Source organism: Balaenoptera ricei, chromosome 4, assembly GCF_028023285.1.
Source record: "Balaenoptera ricei isolate mBalRic1 chromosome 4, mBalRic1.hap2, whole genome shotgun sequence".
In the NCBI taxonomy this organism is placed as follows: Eukaryota; Metazoa; Chordata; class Mammalia; order Artiodactyla; family Balaenopteridae; genus Balaenoptera; species Balaenoptera ricei.
Window position 1 is genome coordinate 6,932,959 of NC_082642.1, and position 19,591 is coordinate 6,952,549.

Below are 19,591 nucleotides of genomic sequence, written 5' to 3' on the forward strand. Positions count from 1 at the left end.
AGAAACAGGCAAACTTTCATTTAGAAAAATAAAATTAAATTCATTTCTAATTAAGAGACTTTTTTATTCAGAAAATCTTCATTCTAGATATAAAATCTACTTGGGCTTGAATCAAAGCAATACTAACATTTACTGTGAATATGGTAGGATTTCTTACTGATATCTATTTGCTGTACCAGATTTCTGAGATCCTTCATGGTATACACAATTTAAAAGTTATAACATGAGGAAACAATAAAAGACACTACAATAGTGTCTAATCTTTCAAAATGCTGATAAGAATTATATCTGATAAAAGCACACGCAAATTTCACAACACAAAACTTTATCAACTTTACATCTTATAGCTGAGATGTGCATCAGCGGCTAATTTCCTTCTGACATTGGATGAAAATTCCAAAAGTGGCACATAAACTAGTCACTGAAATTGAAATTTTAGAAGAAGGAAAAAACATCTTGAGTGGAGGGAATTACAGACATGTCCACTGAGCGCTCACTTCTGGAAATGTGCAAGTTGTGTGGAGGTTTCAGTTTAAAAGCAAAGAGAACCCCAAGCTATTTCTCACCTCGGAGTCGCCTGACTACGCCCCGCCTTCACATACCTGGAGTGAGAGCTTGGCTCTGAAGGAAAAGGCCGGGCTGCTGGGGCTGACCCATGAGGTTGTAGCCCCACAAGGTGGACTGCGGGTGATGCATCATCTGGGAGGAGACGGGTGAGTAGTTGGGAGGCACTCGGTACATGTTGCTCTGTGGATACTCCTTCAACACAGGGTTAAAGAAAAAAAAAGTGACTTAACTCCACACGCCACAAAGATAATTAACGCAAATTCCTCCTATCACATTATTTGAGAGAGCTCCTATCCCAGCAGTCAGCATATTCCCTGCAAAACACTCATTTAAATTAAAACTCTTCCTTGACTTAAAATGTACTTGGCCACAGTAGGGGAAGATGGAAAAGGATCTTTTCTGCACTCTGTGTTTAACATACTAACAGCACATTTAGAACACCAATATTGACCATCACCCACAGCCGAGAAAGCGTCTTTAGTGGCTGAATCTCCCACTCATTGCATCTTACAAGGCTTTCCTGATACCTTGTACCTGGATGAGAATTAGCCAGAAAGGCCCACAGTACTTCAGAACCAGTCTCCAGCCTAGACAGTGTCTTAGTTCCAACCTTCAGTACAGCACTCTAAAGAAGTAGACTCCCCTTCCATCTTGTCCCCTTCCGCCCCTCACCACACTTCTTGCCCAGGGCTTTCTCTTCCTTAGAGCAACTGCGAAGCCTCTAAGGATCACACCTGAATGTCTCAATTCCTCCTTCTCTAGCCCTGAAGGATGAAGGAAAAATGAAAGTTCAGTTCCCTGCAATATACCCGATTGAGAAGAGGCAGCTTCAGGAAAAGTATGGGAGAAAGGGACATGACCAGGATGCACTTGGGGAATGAGATGAGTCTGAGGTCTTTTAAAGCATCTGAAAAGAACAGAAATCCATCCACGTGGATAGACAGGCTAGGAGACCCAGACTCGGGGGAGTGGCAGTCTGAACCTTATTAAAACAGTCTGGACCTTTTTCAAAACAGAGGGATATTGGTAGGAAGGCTACACGAGAAGAGGGCACTGACATTCAAGTGGTATTCAAAAGCGATGGTGGTCATTTCTAGAATAATATTAATCACCAAGCTATCAGCTAGGAAAAAATGTTTTGGTTTTGACACAGGTGAACAATAATTAGTCATGATGACTGAACAACAAATTGTGAATATTTCTTCCACTGGACAATAAGAACGCTCTCGAATTTTATAGAAAAATGTCACAAATTCCCTCTCAAATATTTTCAGGTGAGTTTAAATGGAAAGCTATTTTACATGTTAATTCTATAAAATTATTTCTAAATTACCATCTCATAGATTTCTGTTTTTTTTTTTTCAGAAAAGGTTGCTCTAGGTAGGGAAGGCTAACAGGGAAACAAGAAGTAAAAGTGTTTTAAATTATGTTTATTTCTTATAAAGTCTGAAAATATGGTAAAGAAGTAGAATATAAAGGAGAGTAAGATGGAATGGTAAACTACGAAATCTCAGAATCATCCTATTAGATATATTAGATGGGGTTTTATCTAGGGAAAACAAAGAGTGTTCTATGTTAATTTACTACAGATATCAACTGCCCAAAATACAAAAAATATTTTAGACGCCTCCTAATAAAAATATTTTATATTTGAGATTTTATAGGTCAAAAAATTCAAGTTTCAAATTTGAGAAACTGTGAGACAGTGAAATATTAATATTATTCACAATTGAAGCCTAAAATTAAACAAAGTTATGAAAAGTAGAGGAGGTTCTGTTGATAACATCTGAGCCGCTAGGACAGCTTACAAATAGGCTTATACCGCGCTTAGGAATGTTTCCTAGGGATATAATTCAGGGACTAGTCAATCTTCTATGAGATGCTAACGCGCCCAAGACCTCTCTCTACTTCCCGTACTCACATCAACTCTCGAGCTGGATTTCGTCTTGCGCTTCCTTCCCTTTGTCTTCTTCTCTTCATCTGTTGTGGTTTTTCCTTGATCTGACAGCTCAGCTGATTTCCTCTCCGGTTCCTGAGAGATGGGAGATGTAGGCTCTTCCTCTTCCTCCTCAGGGGGCAGGGGCAGCGGCTCGAGGTAGTAACTTCGGGGCTTGGGCATGGGGTGTGTGTGATACAGCAGGAGGTGATGTTGTTCCTCGTACTTGATCACCTTCCGGTCTACTCGGACAGTCCCGAACCAGGCCCAGGACAGAGGAGCTGGGTTCTTCTGACCCTCAAACAAATCCCATGGGGACACCTTTTGCTTCGTGGACACCTGGAGACCCTGTGGCGAAATAATGCGCTATGACCACATGCTCAGATCTTTGCCTGATTTGGAGGCCAGGCTTGCTTAGGACATGGATTCAGAGCACATTCTGCCTCGTGGGGGCCTTAGAGAACTCTAGCACACGGCAGACGGGCTAAGTGATGAGTCCGGGCTGACGCTAGATCACTCAGAGCAGCGGCTACAATCCAGACCTTTAACTCCAGTTCTACGGTCCTTTACACCACACTGTTCAGGCTCTGACACCAGACAGTACAGTATATTTTACTGTAAGTGGCATTTTTTTCCATGTAGGTGTTTTTTTTTAGCAAAAAAAAAAAAAAAAATTTCTAAAAAAGACTGCAAAGTTGATCTTACTATACTGAACTATAAACCTTTGGAATCTATTGTTTTTAAGATAAAACAAAACTTAGGAGTCAAGTTATAGTCAACCTCTAATTGGGTTGGACTTGATTCAATACAGGCACCTTTCAGGTACTTACTTGGGCAGTCTCTGAATAGTTAAGTAATATTATTACAGAATTAACTTGTACCAACAGGTACAAATAAAGACCTTCAATTCAAGCTTATCTCTACTGAGTGTAGAAGAAGAAATGTTATTCTGTTTCTGAAAATAAAAGTTTCTTATTTTTAACATTAATTGGCACTGACCCTTGGTCCTTTCCCGGACACACCAATCTGAAAAAATTTTTCTTCCAAGTGACCCCAAAAATAACTGCTCAAGTTACTTTGAATAACTTATGAATGCTCCTATTCCTAAACTACACACACTCTTCCACGGTGGCTTCATCCAGAACCAAGGCTCACTTACCATCTGTATTTTGACTGTTTCCTAATATCTGTCTTGACATTAGACCTCTTTCCTGGGTGCCAAGACCATGTATCCAAATGTATCACCACTGGAGAGCCCACCAGCACTGCAAGCTCAACTTGCCCCTGACTCTAGCCTTGCCTCTCTCCACAACCGTGCGGGTACCAGCACTCAGGGCGCTCTGATTTACTGCAGCGCTGCATTTTGCCTACAAGCTACAGTCTCTCATGCCTTTGCATAAACACTTCCCTGTGCCTGTACCACACTCTGCCTTAACTCCTGGCTAACTCTTAATCCTCCAAAATGATTCAAGTGTCAATTTTCCTAAGGATCCTGTTCTGACTACCTACCCCACATGTGAATGTGATGGCTCCTTCTCAGCCTCCCCGAACACTCCGTACCATGACACACAAATCTCACCCCACTGTAATCATCTACTTCCTCTTAAGGGTAGGAACTTTGTCTTTCATCCCTGTGATCTCAGAAATCTGTGGCTGCTCAATGTTCATTGAAAGAGTAACTGACCACTCTTGGGTTTCCCTGGTGGCGCAGTGGTTGAGAATCTGCCTGCCGATGCAGGGGACACGGGTTCGAGCCCTGGTCTGGGAAGATCCCACATGCCGCGGAGCAACTGGGCCCGTGAGCCACAACTACTGAGCCTGCGCGTCTGGAGCCTGTGCTCCGCAACAAGAGAGGCCGCAACGGTGAGAGGCCCGCGCACCGCGATGAAGAGTGGACCCCGCTCGCCGCAACTAGAGGAAGCCCTCGCACAGAAACGAAGACCCAACACAGACAAAAAAATAAATTAAATAAATAAATAATAAAGGTGCTAATAATTAAAAAAATTAAAAAAAATAAAAATAAAAAAAGAGTAACTGACCACTCTTCTCATATTTTAGAGAACCATGTTTAATATCTTATATAAATCAAGTGTTCATTAAATATTGTTCAGTTGATAAGGAAATAAAGTGCCATCACTTTAAAAAAATGTGTTTACTCAAAACAGCTTACTACATGAAGACTTTTACCAATAAAAACTTTCTCATCTATTAAACGTATTCTGTTTCCAATTCTGCAGTAAAATCAAACCTGATCTTTGCTTTTTTTTTTTTTTACATTAAGGTTTTACTTACTTTTCCCTTGGTGGGCTTCAGAAATTCACTTAAATTCAGGAACAGTTTTAAATGAAGATCTTCAAAGATCATTATCTGTATGATAATGCCAATAACCGTTGCATTTAAATAACAAGGATATGTTTTAAAAAATCAAGAAACAATAAAGTTAAGATGTTTTACATGCCCTACAGGAAGACAAGAAAATGCATTTTGTCTTTGTAAGTTCATGCATTTTTATACATAAGAAACAAACATTTACTCTTGCCTGTTTTTTGTCTATAGAGTCGAATCCAGCAATTTTGTTTCCTTTTGTGTCAATCAAGGAGCCCATAGGTTCACAAGTGATGACATCACATGTCTGTTTTGGCAAAGGTAGCAACTGTCGAACTTTGTCAATACTTTCTGACCGCTTGTCTCCCAGCTCCTTCTAAAAAAAAAGAGAGAGAAGTAAGACAGAAATTACAATAAAGGCAAAAGTTAACTAGAAGGAAGTTCCATTTCCTTTTTTATAGCTGGAATGTTCTTTAACCTTGAAGACGGTCTATGGGGCAGCTTTCATTGAGAGTGGTATGTTTCATTTCTTCTATTTAAGTAGAAAATAGAACACATATAAAGACACCCTTGTTACACAACAAACATCAGCGTGCTGAAATGACAAAAATCCAGAGTAGTATTTGCAACCAGAGGCAGGAGCTGCAGCACGGAACACGTTCCCCAATCCAGGGTCAGACCGCAAGGTGACCGTCGGTTATTTTATTAGTAAGGTCATCAGGTATGTTAATTTTTTTTCCTGCATTGTTTGTTTACAGTTTATTTCAAAGACTGTGTTAGTGGCTAGTCAAATGAATCGAATTTAGAAATATCAATGCAAATGTTTATTTTTCAACTGCATGTTGCCAGTCGAAGGCCAAATTATCCTAAATCTAATGTTGGCATTTTGGTTACACATTTGATAAGGGATCTCTAAAGTTCCTTAAGAAATTAAATGTTTTATGAATATAATTATTTTAAGAAAAATCTCCAAGTTATATGTACTTATAACTTTTGGGTACTGGGAAGCTGAGGTAAAGCAAACAGCAAAATAATCACATTACATTAAGTTGAATGCAATAAATAATATCTAATTTAAGGAGTAATAAGATAACATGCACTAAATAACAAATCCATAAACAATGAGAACTCAAAGTATAAGCAGGTCACAAACTTACTTTCAGTTTCTTTACTAAGTTCATGTATGCGCGTTTGTTCTCTTCAGATCCCCCTGGGGATGCGTTTGAGAGGTCAGAGGCCAATGTTCCATTGATTAAAACACCCAGCATGTCAAGAACTGTTGTGAATAACTCACTAAGAGGAGAAAGAAAACATTTGCACCTTAAAGCAAAACCAAGACACTCTTAACTAACTGAGCATTTTTATTTAAGGCGCAGAATTATTAGTGGTACCTAAGAATATACGATGTGGAAGAATTTGTAGTCAGTGTATCAAAGCCTTCATTACACACGCATGCAGCAAAATCAGTGTGAAATGAATAAGAACATACTTGTTAGTGTGCATGTCGACGGTTCCAGAAGTAATGATCTGAAGGAGAAGAAGGGCCCAATCTGTCGTCCACTGGGTGCTTCTCTGCACTGTGTCAAACATTCCTCCCACCTGGCACATAAAAAATACAATGAAAACATATGCACGGTGTTACAGAGAAAATACCACCCTCACCACTTTATGCAACCAAGTTTTGATTGGTTTAAAATTTTTTTTAAAAGGTGCTCTAGTTTATGGATTATCCTGTCTTCTCTCTCACCTAGCTATGTATTTGCCACTCTTTTTGGTTCCATTAGAACAGGAATTGGTCATTCCAAAAAAAAAAAAGAAAGGTGTACTCTAGTGTAGACATGTCATCAACATGAATTACATACTAGTATAATTAGCTTTCTTTTGTTCCTAAATTTCACGATATCCAGTTTCATGACATAATTTTCATCTAATTAAAGCTGAATAGATCAAAACCGCGTGACTCAATTATCTACAACTTTGTGTTGTCAATTACTATTGAATCTAAGCCTGTTGTCATAATAACACTTGGAAATACCCAGTAACACAGAAGTAAAGATGAGCGGGAGGCTTGGCCCCCAGGACTGCTTGTTCACGTGTGGGAATTAATATCAAATATCAGGCAAGCCATCTTCCAGAGTAGCTTTTATCTGGGCTGTACACTGAGAAAAGGAAAAGTCAAAGGAATGTGCAGTGGGCAAGGAATTTTAGATTTCTATAAAACCTCCCTGTGGGATTTGTCTTTATGACCAATTTGATGGAAAGTTTGATAAAATTTTGCCTTAAAGGACATTTTAATACAGTTTTTAAGCAAGTATGGTAAAAGCTAACACATCTCAAATTAGTAGTTCTCTAAGACCTACTCTTGGCACAAATGGAAAAGAGAGAAAGATTCACTGGGGGTGAGGTGCAGAAGGCAAGCCAATGCCTAAAATACCTACTGCTGTCCAGAAGCCAGACCAGACAGGAAGGACAGTGGCCAGGAAAACAGAAGGTTTGAGAGACAAGGAAGTAGTAGAGAGAGCAAACAGCGGGCCTCACCTTGTAATGGAAACTGTGACCATAGCAGGAGTGGAAAGCTGGAGTTATTTTCACATTTAGATAAGTGTAATGAAGGGAAAACACTAGAAGCGTCTCTTACCAAATTTAGGCGGAGCTGCAATGCCTCGTGCATCATCTGTCTTGCTTTTATGTCATCTTGGTACCGTTCTTCTCTCCAATTACTTAAAATCTAAATCAGAAAAATGAATGAAAACAACCCCCAAAACTTGTTTTCCCTGTTAAATTTGATTTTTCTCATATTTAAAGTTAAATGGAGTTTTTTTTACTGACAGTCAAAAACAACTTCTTAGTTTAATAAATTAAAAACTAAGGGGAAAATAAAATTTTGCTTTCCTCCCCTTCCTCCAGGCAGACAGAAATCTGGCTATTTCTTTGTTTGGTATCTAATTACATACCCTGTTAAGAAAAATCTTATCTAATTACATATCCTGTTACTAAGTTTTAGAAAATGCTTGAGAGGGTCATCAAGTTGAGCATTAACAAAAATAAAGATTATTTTTAAAATGCATCATTAAACTGGTCTTATAAAGATAAGTATAAAGATAAAGACAGATAGAATTACATTTTATATCAGTCTTGTCCTATATTTCTAGGGACATGCTGTGAATCCTAGCAAAAGTATTATTCTGATGTTTCATTGAAGGCTTGCTAGTTTATAAACTTGTCTTCCTTGATAAAGATATTGTAACCTATTTTGAAAAATATGACATCTTGGACATCAGTGGCATATCAATTTATTAAGTAACTGCTTCTTCACTGATTCAGACAAATGTTGGGAAGGGAAGGGTTGCTAAGCGAAGGCAAACCACAAGTGGGGAACACCCAGAATCAGATGATATAAGCAAAAAAAACCCAAACAAACCCACACTGCCATGCTCTGAAATACGGCACCTAATGAGAATCATCTCAAAAGAGCTGAAATGAGTCATATGCAGAAGTAACTGAGCCCAAGAGATGACTTGTAAGTACACTTCATGGTAAAAGGAGAGCACTTGCCAAATCTCATCAAAAGATATGGATGAACCTCCCCTAAGGCAGGTGAAGGGTACAAGGCAGTTAACAAAACACACAAGCTGTCATGGAGCTGACATTCTGATAGCAGGACAAATAAAAATAAGTGGAACAAGTGGTATGAACCAGGGCAAGGGGATAGAGAATGATTGTGGTCCTACTTTTAGAGAGTGATTGGGGGCGGTGGGGGGGGGGGGCGGGCGGGGGGAGGACTGAGGAGGTGACATCTGAGCAGAGACCTGAGGAAGTGAGGGACTGGCCATGCTAGTAACTTCCAGGGAAGGGGAGAAAACACGCAACGGCTCTGCAATAAGAATTTGCTTGGCAAGTTCAGGGAACAGTAAAATGGTCTCTGCGTACAGAATGGACTGAGCAAGGCCATGACGGGCAGGAGACAAGGTAGAGGTGGGAACCAGTGCCCAATCATGGAGGGTCATATAAGCCTAGACTGGGAAGTTTTATTCTAGGTATAGTAAGAAACACTGCAGCATTTTGGGCACTGGAAAAACATGTGGTTTACACTTAAAAAGGATCACTCTGGCTGCTGTCTAGAGAATAAGTCTCACATATCCAAAAGGTAGCGGATGACAAGAGGACCAAATGAGTTAAGTGTCTTGTTCATGTTCATCCAGTACCGTTCAAGAAGGCACGGTGTCACAGAATCACAGCCCCACGGGAGGTCTCCATTAGATGCTACCACAGGATAAAACATCCCCTATAACCAAATCTACCCACTCTGCTCCATTCTATACTTTCTAATTCCACTTTGATCACACAGTTTCCCTGTGGTACACAGAATATAGGTGCTCTGAATACTGACCAGGAGAACTGTGATTGGTGGAAAGGCAAAGTCCAAAGTCTTTGCAAATGAACCAAAATGCCTTCAGATTTATAAATGAATATCTTGTGCACTTGACCAGCATCAGTCTGGCTCCCGCAGTAAAATTGAGTTTCTGAACCTACATAGCTCAAGCTGAGACCCTGCCTGCTACGTGGAAGCCCAGCAGAGGAACTGGAGAGAGGTCCCTTTGTCATACTGTCCCCATGTCCCCTGCGACACAGATTGCTCCAGGACCTCTCCCATGAGGCAGGGTCAGGAGAGGAGCAGATATGACAAAATTATGTGCAATCTGCAAAATGTTACTTTTATAGTCTATAGACATTCACCCAACACATAATTAATATTATTCTATTGTTAATCTCATGGTGACTAAAACGCCAGGTAGGAGAACGGGGCATGAATGGTGTTTGCCTTTGCCTGCTTCTAATCAAAACATGTTGTGCCCTTATTTTAAGGGCGGTATTTGAGTTTAAGCTCCGTATTTGAAAGGAAAACAAATGAATGCGTTAGGAAAACACCTGCCTGGCTCAATATTCTACTGTACTTTACCTGGTTAACTTGATTCTGCAGAGACGTTAGGAGCCCTTCTCGTTGTTCATCTTGTCCCTTAAGGCAGGTAAGGACCAGTGAGAGGAATGGTTGTTGACTCAAAAGAGACATACTACAAAGGAAGTAATAATAGCAGATCTAGTTAGAAAGAAAGGATTACTTCATGTGCAACACTGATGTCTTGCCCTCGGGTTATTGGCTCTTATTTATTTTACTGTTAGAAAAGGGAGGGGAGTAGTAAACAGCCAGGACTCCTTGAAAAGTTAAATCATATCTCTAACTAATATGGTTAAAAGTCACTGTAATACTTCTAAATAATTTAATATGTTCTCTTGCCCTCGAAGGAACTCACCAACTAGCATAAATTCATACTGCATACGAGTGTGTCCGGGGGTGCAGGGAGAAGAGGATGTGTAGTTTCTATCAGTAAACTGAATTTAAAGATACACATCAGGAGGAGTATCACTTCATACACAGAATAAAATGAAAAAATTTTTAAACTTCTCTTACACAATATTCGTATTTTAGGGTCCAGGAAACAGGCCTATACAACTGTTCTGCTTGCTTTGTTTTTCAGCACATTTCTCAAGACCAAATAGCTGGGTATGGGTAGAGCTAAGTAAGGTGAGCACTGAGGTCTGAGGACTCCAAAACCAGAACGCTTGCTAGTGAGCTAGTGCACACCTCTGCCACATCCCACAGGCTTGACTTGTAAAGTGGTTTTAAGATATCTGATAAAAAATCCATTTTAAATTGTCATCTTAGTATTATTTCTTCCATGACCAGGAACAACTGACAAAGCATACTGATAAACTTAACTTTGCCACACCGGAAAGGAAAATTTCTTAAAATGAGATCGAGGTCAAAATATTTCAATCTGCTTCATCTTACACCAGCAGAGCTGAGAGAGGCTCACTTGGGAAGAGCCATCTTCAAACTCTGACACACCATCTCTGCTCCCTGTGGGAAGTGTGGCAATGTACATGCCATCACTCATTAGCAAATCGACTTTGAGAATTAAAATTGAGTCATCTGGTTGATTAATAAATACTGGCAAAGATGACAAAACAACCAAGCAGCATACACGCAAAGCTAGGTCAACACCAAAAGGTATCAATACTTCAGTTAAGAAAGGAGAGCACAGACTCAGAGGCCAGACCACCTGGGTTTCAACCCCAGCTTTACACCTCCTTAGCTGTGTGTCTTTGAGAAATTTACTTAACCTTTCAATGCCTCTGTTTCTTCATCTTTTAAAAAGGATATAATGAGAGCACCTATCACATATGATTGCTGTGAGATTTTCATGTATGTGTATAATGAGTTTTATACAGAGGTTGGCATTTCATAAGGGCTCAGTAAATGGCAGCTACTAAAAAATATTACTGATTAGGGGGGCAAGAAACCTGTATGTTCAGAATTTTTGTTTTTCAATGTTAGGAATTTCCTTTTACTCCCGGGGCACTAAATTCATCATGGTTTCACATTAGAGTGTGCTTATGTTCCTTCTCAGTAACATGGTCAGTTTTCCAATAAAGTTACTTGAAACCTTTTCTAGGGCATAAAGTTTAAAAAACATTCAACTTGGAGGCTTATAAGTTAATATCTAGTCTAGAACAAGAGTCCTAAATGTTAAAAAAGATTAGTAACTATTTCAGGGTCCAGCATGACAGAATCATAAATTATTCTATGAAATTTAAGCATAAGTACCTAAATAACAAGAAAAACAAAAACAACAAAAAAGCTATTGAATACAGGGACCAAGTGGATATCCAGATTTGATTCAGCAGGTCTGAAGTCCAGTATTTTTAATAGTGTAGCAGTGATTAGGGTACACAGGCAGAATTGAGAGCTAGTGCACTAAATATTATAATCTGGGATCTTTGAGGAACAGAGATTTGCCTAACAGAATATTCTCAATTCCATATAAAGATGAAATTTCAATGGGCTCTGAGTACAATGAGCATGTACATCTGTAGAATATTGGATTTTCTCGACTGCTCTTTAAATTCTCACATAGGAACACATCTTCCAGCCGTACCTTTTCTGTTTTTGTCTGTCTCTTTCCTTTTTTGAAGAAGAACCCAAGTGCTGTCCCTTCTCCAGCTCCTCCCCAGCAGCTTTCAACACTCTTCCCTGCACAGAAGTCGGCAGCCTAGCAATTAGGGGGGCTACCAGCCACACGCCCCTGCGTTCAGAGGAACTAAAATCAGAAGAAGATGTTATACCCAAGGAGGCATCCTTTTTCTCTGCTCTCATGGTTCTAACAGAAACTCCAGAGCATAACTTTTATGCACAAGACACAGATTATTCTAACATTCCCCCTTTTACTCCTAGACTATCTTTCCTCTTGCCAAATACCAGACATTTGCACACACTTTTCAGTCGTGCTTATGGAAAGCAATAAAAGGTGGGGTTCTGAGAGGATACTATAACTAAACTATTTTTTAAATCTAGAAAAGTGTTTTTCTATGATTCTGGCTCTCTGAGCAGTAACAGTCCTTTTGTCTAACAAGCGATACACTTTTCTGTCATGGTTAAAATATGAAATGTTCTGATTATGTTTAAGCATGTAAATAACCAATTTTTAAAGGTTCAAAATTCACTAGTTATACTTTACACCTAAATGATGAAATACAAGTCTATCTGCCTTTTGTGATTATCATTTGAGCAAAACTGCCAATTAATAAAGATGGCAGAAAGAGTGTTTATTAGAAATAGACATATTAGGAATACCATGGAATAGAGCAGCCTCAGGGGACACTAGAGAAATTCTTCTGTACTGAATGTCATCTGTGGTTCCAAGGAGTCGGGGCTTGCTCAACCTACTATTTAGAACACTAAGATATCACCCACCCCAGCAGCGTGGCCCTTTAACATATTAAATAATGATAACGAACACTTACAAGTAATTATTTTCTTCACAATCCTGCAGCTTTATGAAAAAAATAACTGCATTATGCGAATAAAATGCACGGTTACATGTGAAAAATTAATGATAGCCTCATAAAACTACAGAAAAAAGTACCTGAGAAATGTCTTTATTCCATTCTGTCTTGTGCTACTCGTATCGGTACTTCCAATCCCGTTTGGGTTGAAGAGGCCCATACCCGAATTAGAAGAGTTATTGTTAAGGTCAGCCGACTGCTGGAATACCTCTATTGTTGCCTTGGCAATATTGTCCAGTAGGTTGTTCATTTCAGCCACCGAACCAGAGCCCTGGAGTTAGACGTGAGAAAACCAGCACGCATGTGTTTTACTTTATCCTCAAACACCAACGTGGTTTTGCTTCTCATAAAATTTTATACACATACACGCTTTCAATATATACTCACAGGGTCCTTCAAGCACTGTTTGATCATTAACTGAAGTTCCAGCCAGGACTGCCTTAGTGTCCACTGCTCAAGATTCTGGGGAAAATGGAGTTAACACATTAAGAATATTGAACATGTTTTAAAATATAATAATTCCTTGCACTATTCTCTTTCTCAAGAAACAGAGGAATGATCACACACAATAAAGGGATTTATATGAATCAAAAGGCTTCCATTACATATTACATATGTAATTACATATTATATATGTAATTACATATTACATATGTAATTACATATTACATTACTATTACATATGCTCATTATAGACACAAAGAAATAAATAGGAACATTAAAATAATGTGCCTTACTCAGCTAGGCACTGTAAATGAATAAGACAAACATTTCTTCTCCCAAAATCTATCTAACCAACCACATAAAAAAATGATTTCGATATTTTTTTAATAATATACTTAAGACAGTCCCTCTACAAAGCTTATTTCTCATGTAAACACAGTACTGACTTAACATATCAATATTTATATAATGGTTATACACAATTTGCAGTATCTGTACTACCCAGCAATAAAGTGTGGCAATTACACAAAACAGAAAATTGGGGGAATAAAAATCCCAATTTTTCAAATCCCAAAAATAGAATTAATTGAAGTTAAGAATTACTTAGCAATGACAAAAAAAAAAAAAAAAGAGGCATAGTAACTCTTGCTATAAACACAAAGAATGTGCCAAATGACAAAAACACAGTCTTTACACTATTATCGCTCACCTGAAGAATGCGTTTAATGTGCTGTCTTTGTAGGTTGTCCCCCTCTGTACATTCTTTAATGCCATGAGGATAACAGATCAGCTGCAATAATTTCTGTGCTTGCATATTTGAGAGCACAGGGTCCAAAATAAGTTCCTTGTCTGTGCATAATCTTTCAGGTTCTTTTAAGCAATGTTCTCCTACCCATTCCTAAAAATAATGCGGCAGTTATATTGGCAGGCAGAGACTTTCAATATGTATACGTAATATGTACTAAACTCATGGTGCACAATAGAAAGCAGACGGGAATCTTCCAATTTAAAAAATATTAGATGGAAAAAGTGGGAGGGAAAAGGCTTACAAGCAAATTTTCTAGTATTTTGACTTCTTAAAAATACAAAGTAGAATCTTGGTTACAGAAAATTTTTAAAAAGGAATGCAAAAAAAGAAATATGCAAAAAATAAAGCGGGGGAAGAAAAAGCTAAATGAAGAAAATACTGGTATATGTTTTCAGTCAGAGAATAAGGCCTTGCTCTAAGTAATGTTTTGTAATCATTTTTTTTAACTTGCTATATAACAGTAGTGACTCTATATTATAATACATATTCCTCATTTTTATGGAATGCACTATAATATATTCCACTGAACAGATAGGACATAGTATAACATTTAGAAAATTGTCTTCCTTTTTGATATCATTATGAATAATGTTACCATTGTAAATAAATATTTGTGCACATCTATTCTCTGTACAATTATTTTCTTAGGATAATTTCACAGAAGTGCAATTGCTGGGTCAAGGAGGATAGCAAAAATTTAAGGCTATTGATGCATATGGCTAATTGACCTCTGGGGAGTTTCCACCCAATTAAACTTCTTTTAAACAGCTTTTCTTCATCATTTTTTCAAAGGCAAATTCTTGTACTAAATGGGGTACGAAATCATCAGAAGTACTAGAGCCAAATTTGAACCCAGATATGTTTCTGATGAAACCTGTTTCTTAACCACTTCATCAGTGGCTCAGTGCTGGCTGTCCATTAAAATCACTTGGGGAGTTTGTTAAACTTCCAAACCCAGGCCCCATATCAGAGCAATTAAATCAATCTCAGGTAATGCTGCCCAGATATCAGCAATTTTTTAAGCATCAAAATTTTTTTTAAACTCTCCAGGTGACTCCAATGTGTACCCACAGTTAGAAACCAATGCACAGCTCAGTACACTCTCAACATCTATATGTCTAATAGCTAACTTTTACCATGGTTACAGTATACCTTAAGAAAAACATGACCCTGTCAACATTATATCTATAACAAAGTGAAAAAGAGTATATATGGTAGGCCTTTTTATAGAAGGAAGAAGTATTTAATAAAAAATGGAAAGAAAAACCAGAAGTAATGAAATTGATCACCTAGGGCAGGGAGGAACCCAGGGTAGAAAAGATGAGGGAGGGAGATGTACATCTCTCTGAATACACACTACTGCTCATTGACCTTTGGAAGTATGTTACTCTAAAGACAGAGCTAGGATAGAAAAAGAAATCTAAACTGAACACAAACAAAACCAAATGAAATCAACTCTATTTCAAGTGAATAACATATCCACACTGAAAGAGAAAGGTCAAATAACTTTTTAACATAATACTGTAAACCCTTAGGGAAAAAAGAGCTACAAACAAATCCTCAACTCCTTTTAGTAGGCTCGTTTTTCATAGTGGTATAGGTGTAGTAATTCTGAAACTACTTCAGGTGTTTTGTAGAATTCAACCAATGAGTAAATGGTTGATATTATTGGTAGCCAGGGTTCTTACTGTGGAAGAAGGCGGTATTAATATGGAATGAGGGAATGCAAACAAAAATTTGTGCAGTTTGATTGGAATTGGAGGTATCGGTATAAACTCATGATTATACACACACACATTTATGTACATGGATGTTTTTTTCCCCCTAGATCTGTCTGCTGAAAGGGCCTAGAAGCAATGAACACACATTGCGCATCGCAATAAGCACACATAGTGCTCGGATCTTGGTTTCTAAATACCATCCTCTACTAAATGGAACCAGGGTTCCATGAAGGAATGAGTAATTCCAGGTCTGGGGCAGGGAAAGTATAAGATAGGCCAGAAAGTAAGAAAATACTTGTTATTTAAAAAAAAAAAGAGAGAGAGAGAGACGTGTCAAAATAACACAAGAGCCAGCATGAAAAGATTGATTCACACTGGACAAATGTGGGATAATTTGAACATGAAAATAACTGAGGACAGTATATTATAACCTATATGAAAACAAAAAATGAATGAGTGGAAGGAAGGGAGGGAGGGAGGAAAAGGGTAGGCTCTTCCTAGAGTAGAATGCAAACTGATAAATGTGGAGGGAGTGGAAGAGTTGGGAAAAGCCATTTTGCAACCATGGTAGTAAAGACTGGTGTGGACAAGGATCAAAATGGATGCTGTATGTGAGGTGGGGGAGTTTGATGAGGAACAGAAAACTTGCACTGTCTCAGGGTGTCTCCCCAAAATTGTTTATTAATTGCAAGGGAAAAAGTAATAACTATACAATAGAAAAATCAAAAAACCATACAATGGAGACAACTTGATCAAAATTAACATCTCCAATGCGGTGCAAATGAACCTCATGTGCCTTCAGATGTGATTACCTGAGAAGAACATAACATACTTCTACAGTATCCTGGCCAGGAAAGCGTAATCTGAAGCTAATCTACAGGAAACTTCAGACAAAGCCAATATTGGGACAATTGACAAAACGGGAATGTGGCCTATAGATGAGAAAAAATTACCACACCAATGTTACATTTCCTTACTTTTGATAACTGTATTTTGGTTATGTTAATAAATGCTGAAATATTAAAAAGTAAAGAAGAATAATGTATGCCATCTACTCGCAAATGGTTCAGTAAAAAGAAAAAAATTAAAAAGTATTCGAGGCCACATTCACATACACAAATAGAATTATGAAGCAAATGTGGTAAAATGTAAAAATTTACCGAATCCGTATAAAGGGCATACTAGAGTTCTTTATAATTATTACAACTTTTCAGCAAATTTGAAATTATTTCAAAATAAAGTTAGCAGGAAAAAGAGGACCACATATGTACAAGTTTCCTACAATATTGGGCATTTCTCTCCAAAGAACAGTTACATACTCAAAGCTAAAGGCAAATTAAATCTGAAGAATACCTGTTGACAGATAGTCCTCAGTACATATCTAGCATATTCTCTTAAATTGGCAGTTTCTATGGAAATGCTTTTCCCACAGGATTTTGAATTTTGTGAGGCAGTCCAGATATCATCAGCATTCCCATCACGTCGTAAACCCCTCATGGTGAAGTCGTCATTCTTTAAAGAGCTGACATTGTTACTGCCAATTTTGGCATCTCCTAAATAACAGAATCACAAAAGCAAAATCATAGATGTTCAAAATATTGCCAAATATTTGGGAAATAAATGAGGCAAGCATTCAGGGATTTAAAATATATGAATGGGATCATCATTGCACAGTCAGTTGTTCAGCAATAGAGAGAAGGGATTGAGAGAGTAAATGCTAGAACCCTGAGAAGTTTCATCAGACATGGGAAAAAAACCAACCAAACAAACAAAAAAAAACATGTTCAAAACTCATTCTTTATTTCATTTACAGAATTAAGTATGCTTTCACCAAACTTGGAAAGGCCATTATGAATCACACTTAATAATCACAGAACATTGATTTCACCGATATTTCAAGCATGAACGTATTCAAATTCATTTGACTTATAGACAAGGAAAAAATGGGTTACTCACCCTTCTAGATGTCCCTTTTCCATTTCTTCTCTTACAATGACTTATTTTCTATCCATAGGTCAAGAGAAAAGTTTTGCCTTAGCCCACCTTACTAGCAACTTCTTGACAAGAGAGATTTATTTCCCTGGGAATGGAAAAGGGCAATGCACACTAAGGAAGCCCTGGAAAACAGGGCATTCATTGAATAACCCATGTCTTTCACTTTCCTCTCTGTAAACATCCAAATTAGAAAACCTCACCTGATCAACCTCTAATACACTCAATAAAACGAAGCTCAGGAAAGTGTTTTCCTCATTACAAAGTTCTGGGGCCGGGGAGGGGAACTGAGCAGAATGGTTGAATAGCTGGAAATAAGAAATCTTCTCTAGCCATGAAAGACAAGTAACTGTCATATTTTAAAAGTGAGAAATTAATATAATTTGGTAATAAAGATTGCCAAATGACAACAGAGCCTCCAAACTCTTGCCTGTTTACCCACAGGGTCATAAGCGTTGAACAGGAAAAATTCCTGGAACCAACAAATGAGTTTAGATGAGGCCCTCACTGCTTCACTGTAAGTGAAACCAAGGCCGGGTCAGTGCAAAAAGCCTTTTAAAACCCACAGGTCAACCAAGAAAAAGTTTTGACTCTGCTGAAAAAATTTCAGAAAATCAGAATTGCTTAGTGAATATTTGCTTATAAAATCATAAGAGGAGGGGAGGAATAAATAATACATTTCAACTCATCAATATCTTATCACGTATTATATATTTCTCATTCAAATACTCATACAAAAAGCACCAAGTTCACTCCACTCACAGACGTTTATTTAATTCAACAGAGCTCTTCAGGAGCTGAAACAAAGACCAAATTCTACATGTACCAACATTTAGCATGCTTTTTCCAACCTTAGGTGTTATAAACAACTATTTCCACACCTTGAGATAAACTACTACAGAAATTAGAAACCAAATTCTATAAAACTACCCTATCTCCCTAACTCAGAGTAGATCCTAGTGGATAGGACTTGAGAGAACATTGAGAATGACATGGTGAGGTAGATAAAACTGCAAAAACAAAACAAAGAAAAAACACCTCTGTCAGTCCTAGTCTAGGAGATCCTCATTCAGTTTAGATGTTAGGATGACAGAGAAGGTCTGGAAGGCTGTGCCAGAACCTTCTGTAATGGTAGAGACAATAGAACAAACACAGTGTTCAGGGACTGCCTGGTCCAAGGGTCTGCTGACATTCAACTAGCCTGATCCTGACTTCTCAGACCTGAAGAACCCTCCATTGCTTAGGAAGCTGTAAAATCTACCAAGAACTGGGGCCAATTAAAAAGGTCAAGGAAAGGCAATCAAAGAAAAATAAACAGGTGATTATGCATTGAGATTAAAATATGGTTATCTGGATATTTAAAGAGGTTGGCAAATTGTACTTGGGATTAGACCAGTCCTACAAATCAAGGGGATAATGTCTAGATGGGACGCGTCTTGGTTTCTGCCATTAAAATGTCTATCACTTATGCATTCACACTTCCAACATTAGTGTATGGAAAACCTACTATTTAGTTTCTCTCATGGGCATTAGAGATACCACAGCAAAAATGTGAGTCCCTGACTTCATGGTACGTACATGTATTTATTAAATAGAATTGACCAGCCAGCTTTCCTTTCAAACGTAATCAGAGTAGAGAAATCTGACTGAAATGAGCATTTGATGTTGCCTGTACAATATTACAAGCTCAGAGGAGAGGGTGTGGCCCTCCGTGTGGTTCTACCTTTCCCTTTCTGTTACAAAACCCATGGGCATTGCAAAAGGAATGTGTGTGTGTGTGTGTGTGTGTGTGTGTTAAGGCGAACTTTTAGTAGTTTGTTTTATGAAAACCCTGTTATGCTTCCTCATCATCACCGAATAACACTTCTCAAGCAGGAGTATAAAGGGTCAGGG

At 38.2% G+C, this 19,591-nt stretch overlaps 1 protein-coding gene across 1 annotated transcript in view; it reads right to left on the reverse strand.

Annotated features, from left to right (window-relative positions):
• MED12L (mediator complex subunit 12L) overlaps window positions 1-19,591 on the reverse strand; it is a 317,527-nt gene that overhangs the window by 35,723 nt on the left and 262,213 nt on the right. Inside the window, exons 27-38 of the mRNA XM_059921863.1 lie at window positions 17,060-17,259; window positions 13,887-14,075; window positions 13,121-13,195; window positions 12,814-13,004; window positions 11,827-11,988; window positions 9,789-9,900; window positions 7,467-7,556; window positions 6,318-6,427; window positions 5,986-6,121; window positions 5,043-5,204; window positions 2,489-2,851; window positions 603-759 (exon numbers count right to left, since the gene is read on the reverse strand). Coding sequence (XP_059777846.1) covers window positions 603-759; window positions 2,489-2,851; window positions 5,043-5,204; window positions 5,986-6,121; window positions 6,318-6,427; window positions 7,467-7,556; window positions 9,789-9,900; window positions 11,827-11,988; window positions 12,814-13,004; window positions 13,121-13,195; window positions 13,887-14,075; window positions 17,060-17,259 — 1,947 coding nt within the window. The remainder of the gene's footprint in view (window positions 1-602; window positions 760-2,488; window positions 2,852-5,042; window positions 5,205-5,985; window positions 6,122-6,317; window positions 6,428-7,466; window positions 7,557-9,788; window positions 9,901-11,826; window positions 11,989-12,813; window positions 13,005-13,120; window positions 13,196-13,886; window positions 14,076-17,059; window positions 17,260-19,591) is intronic.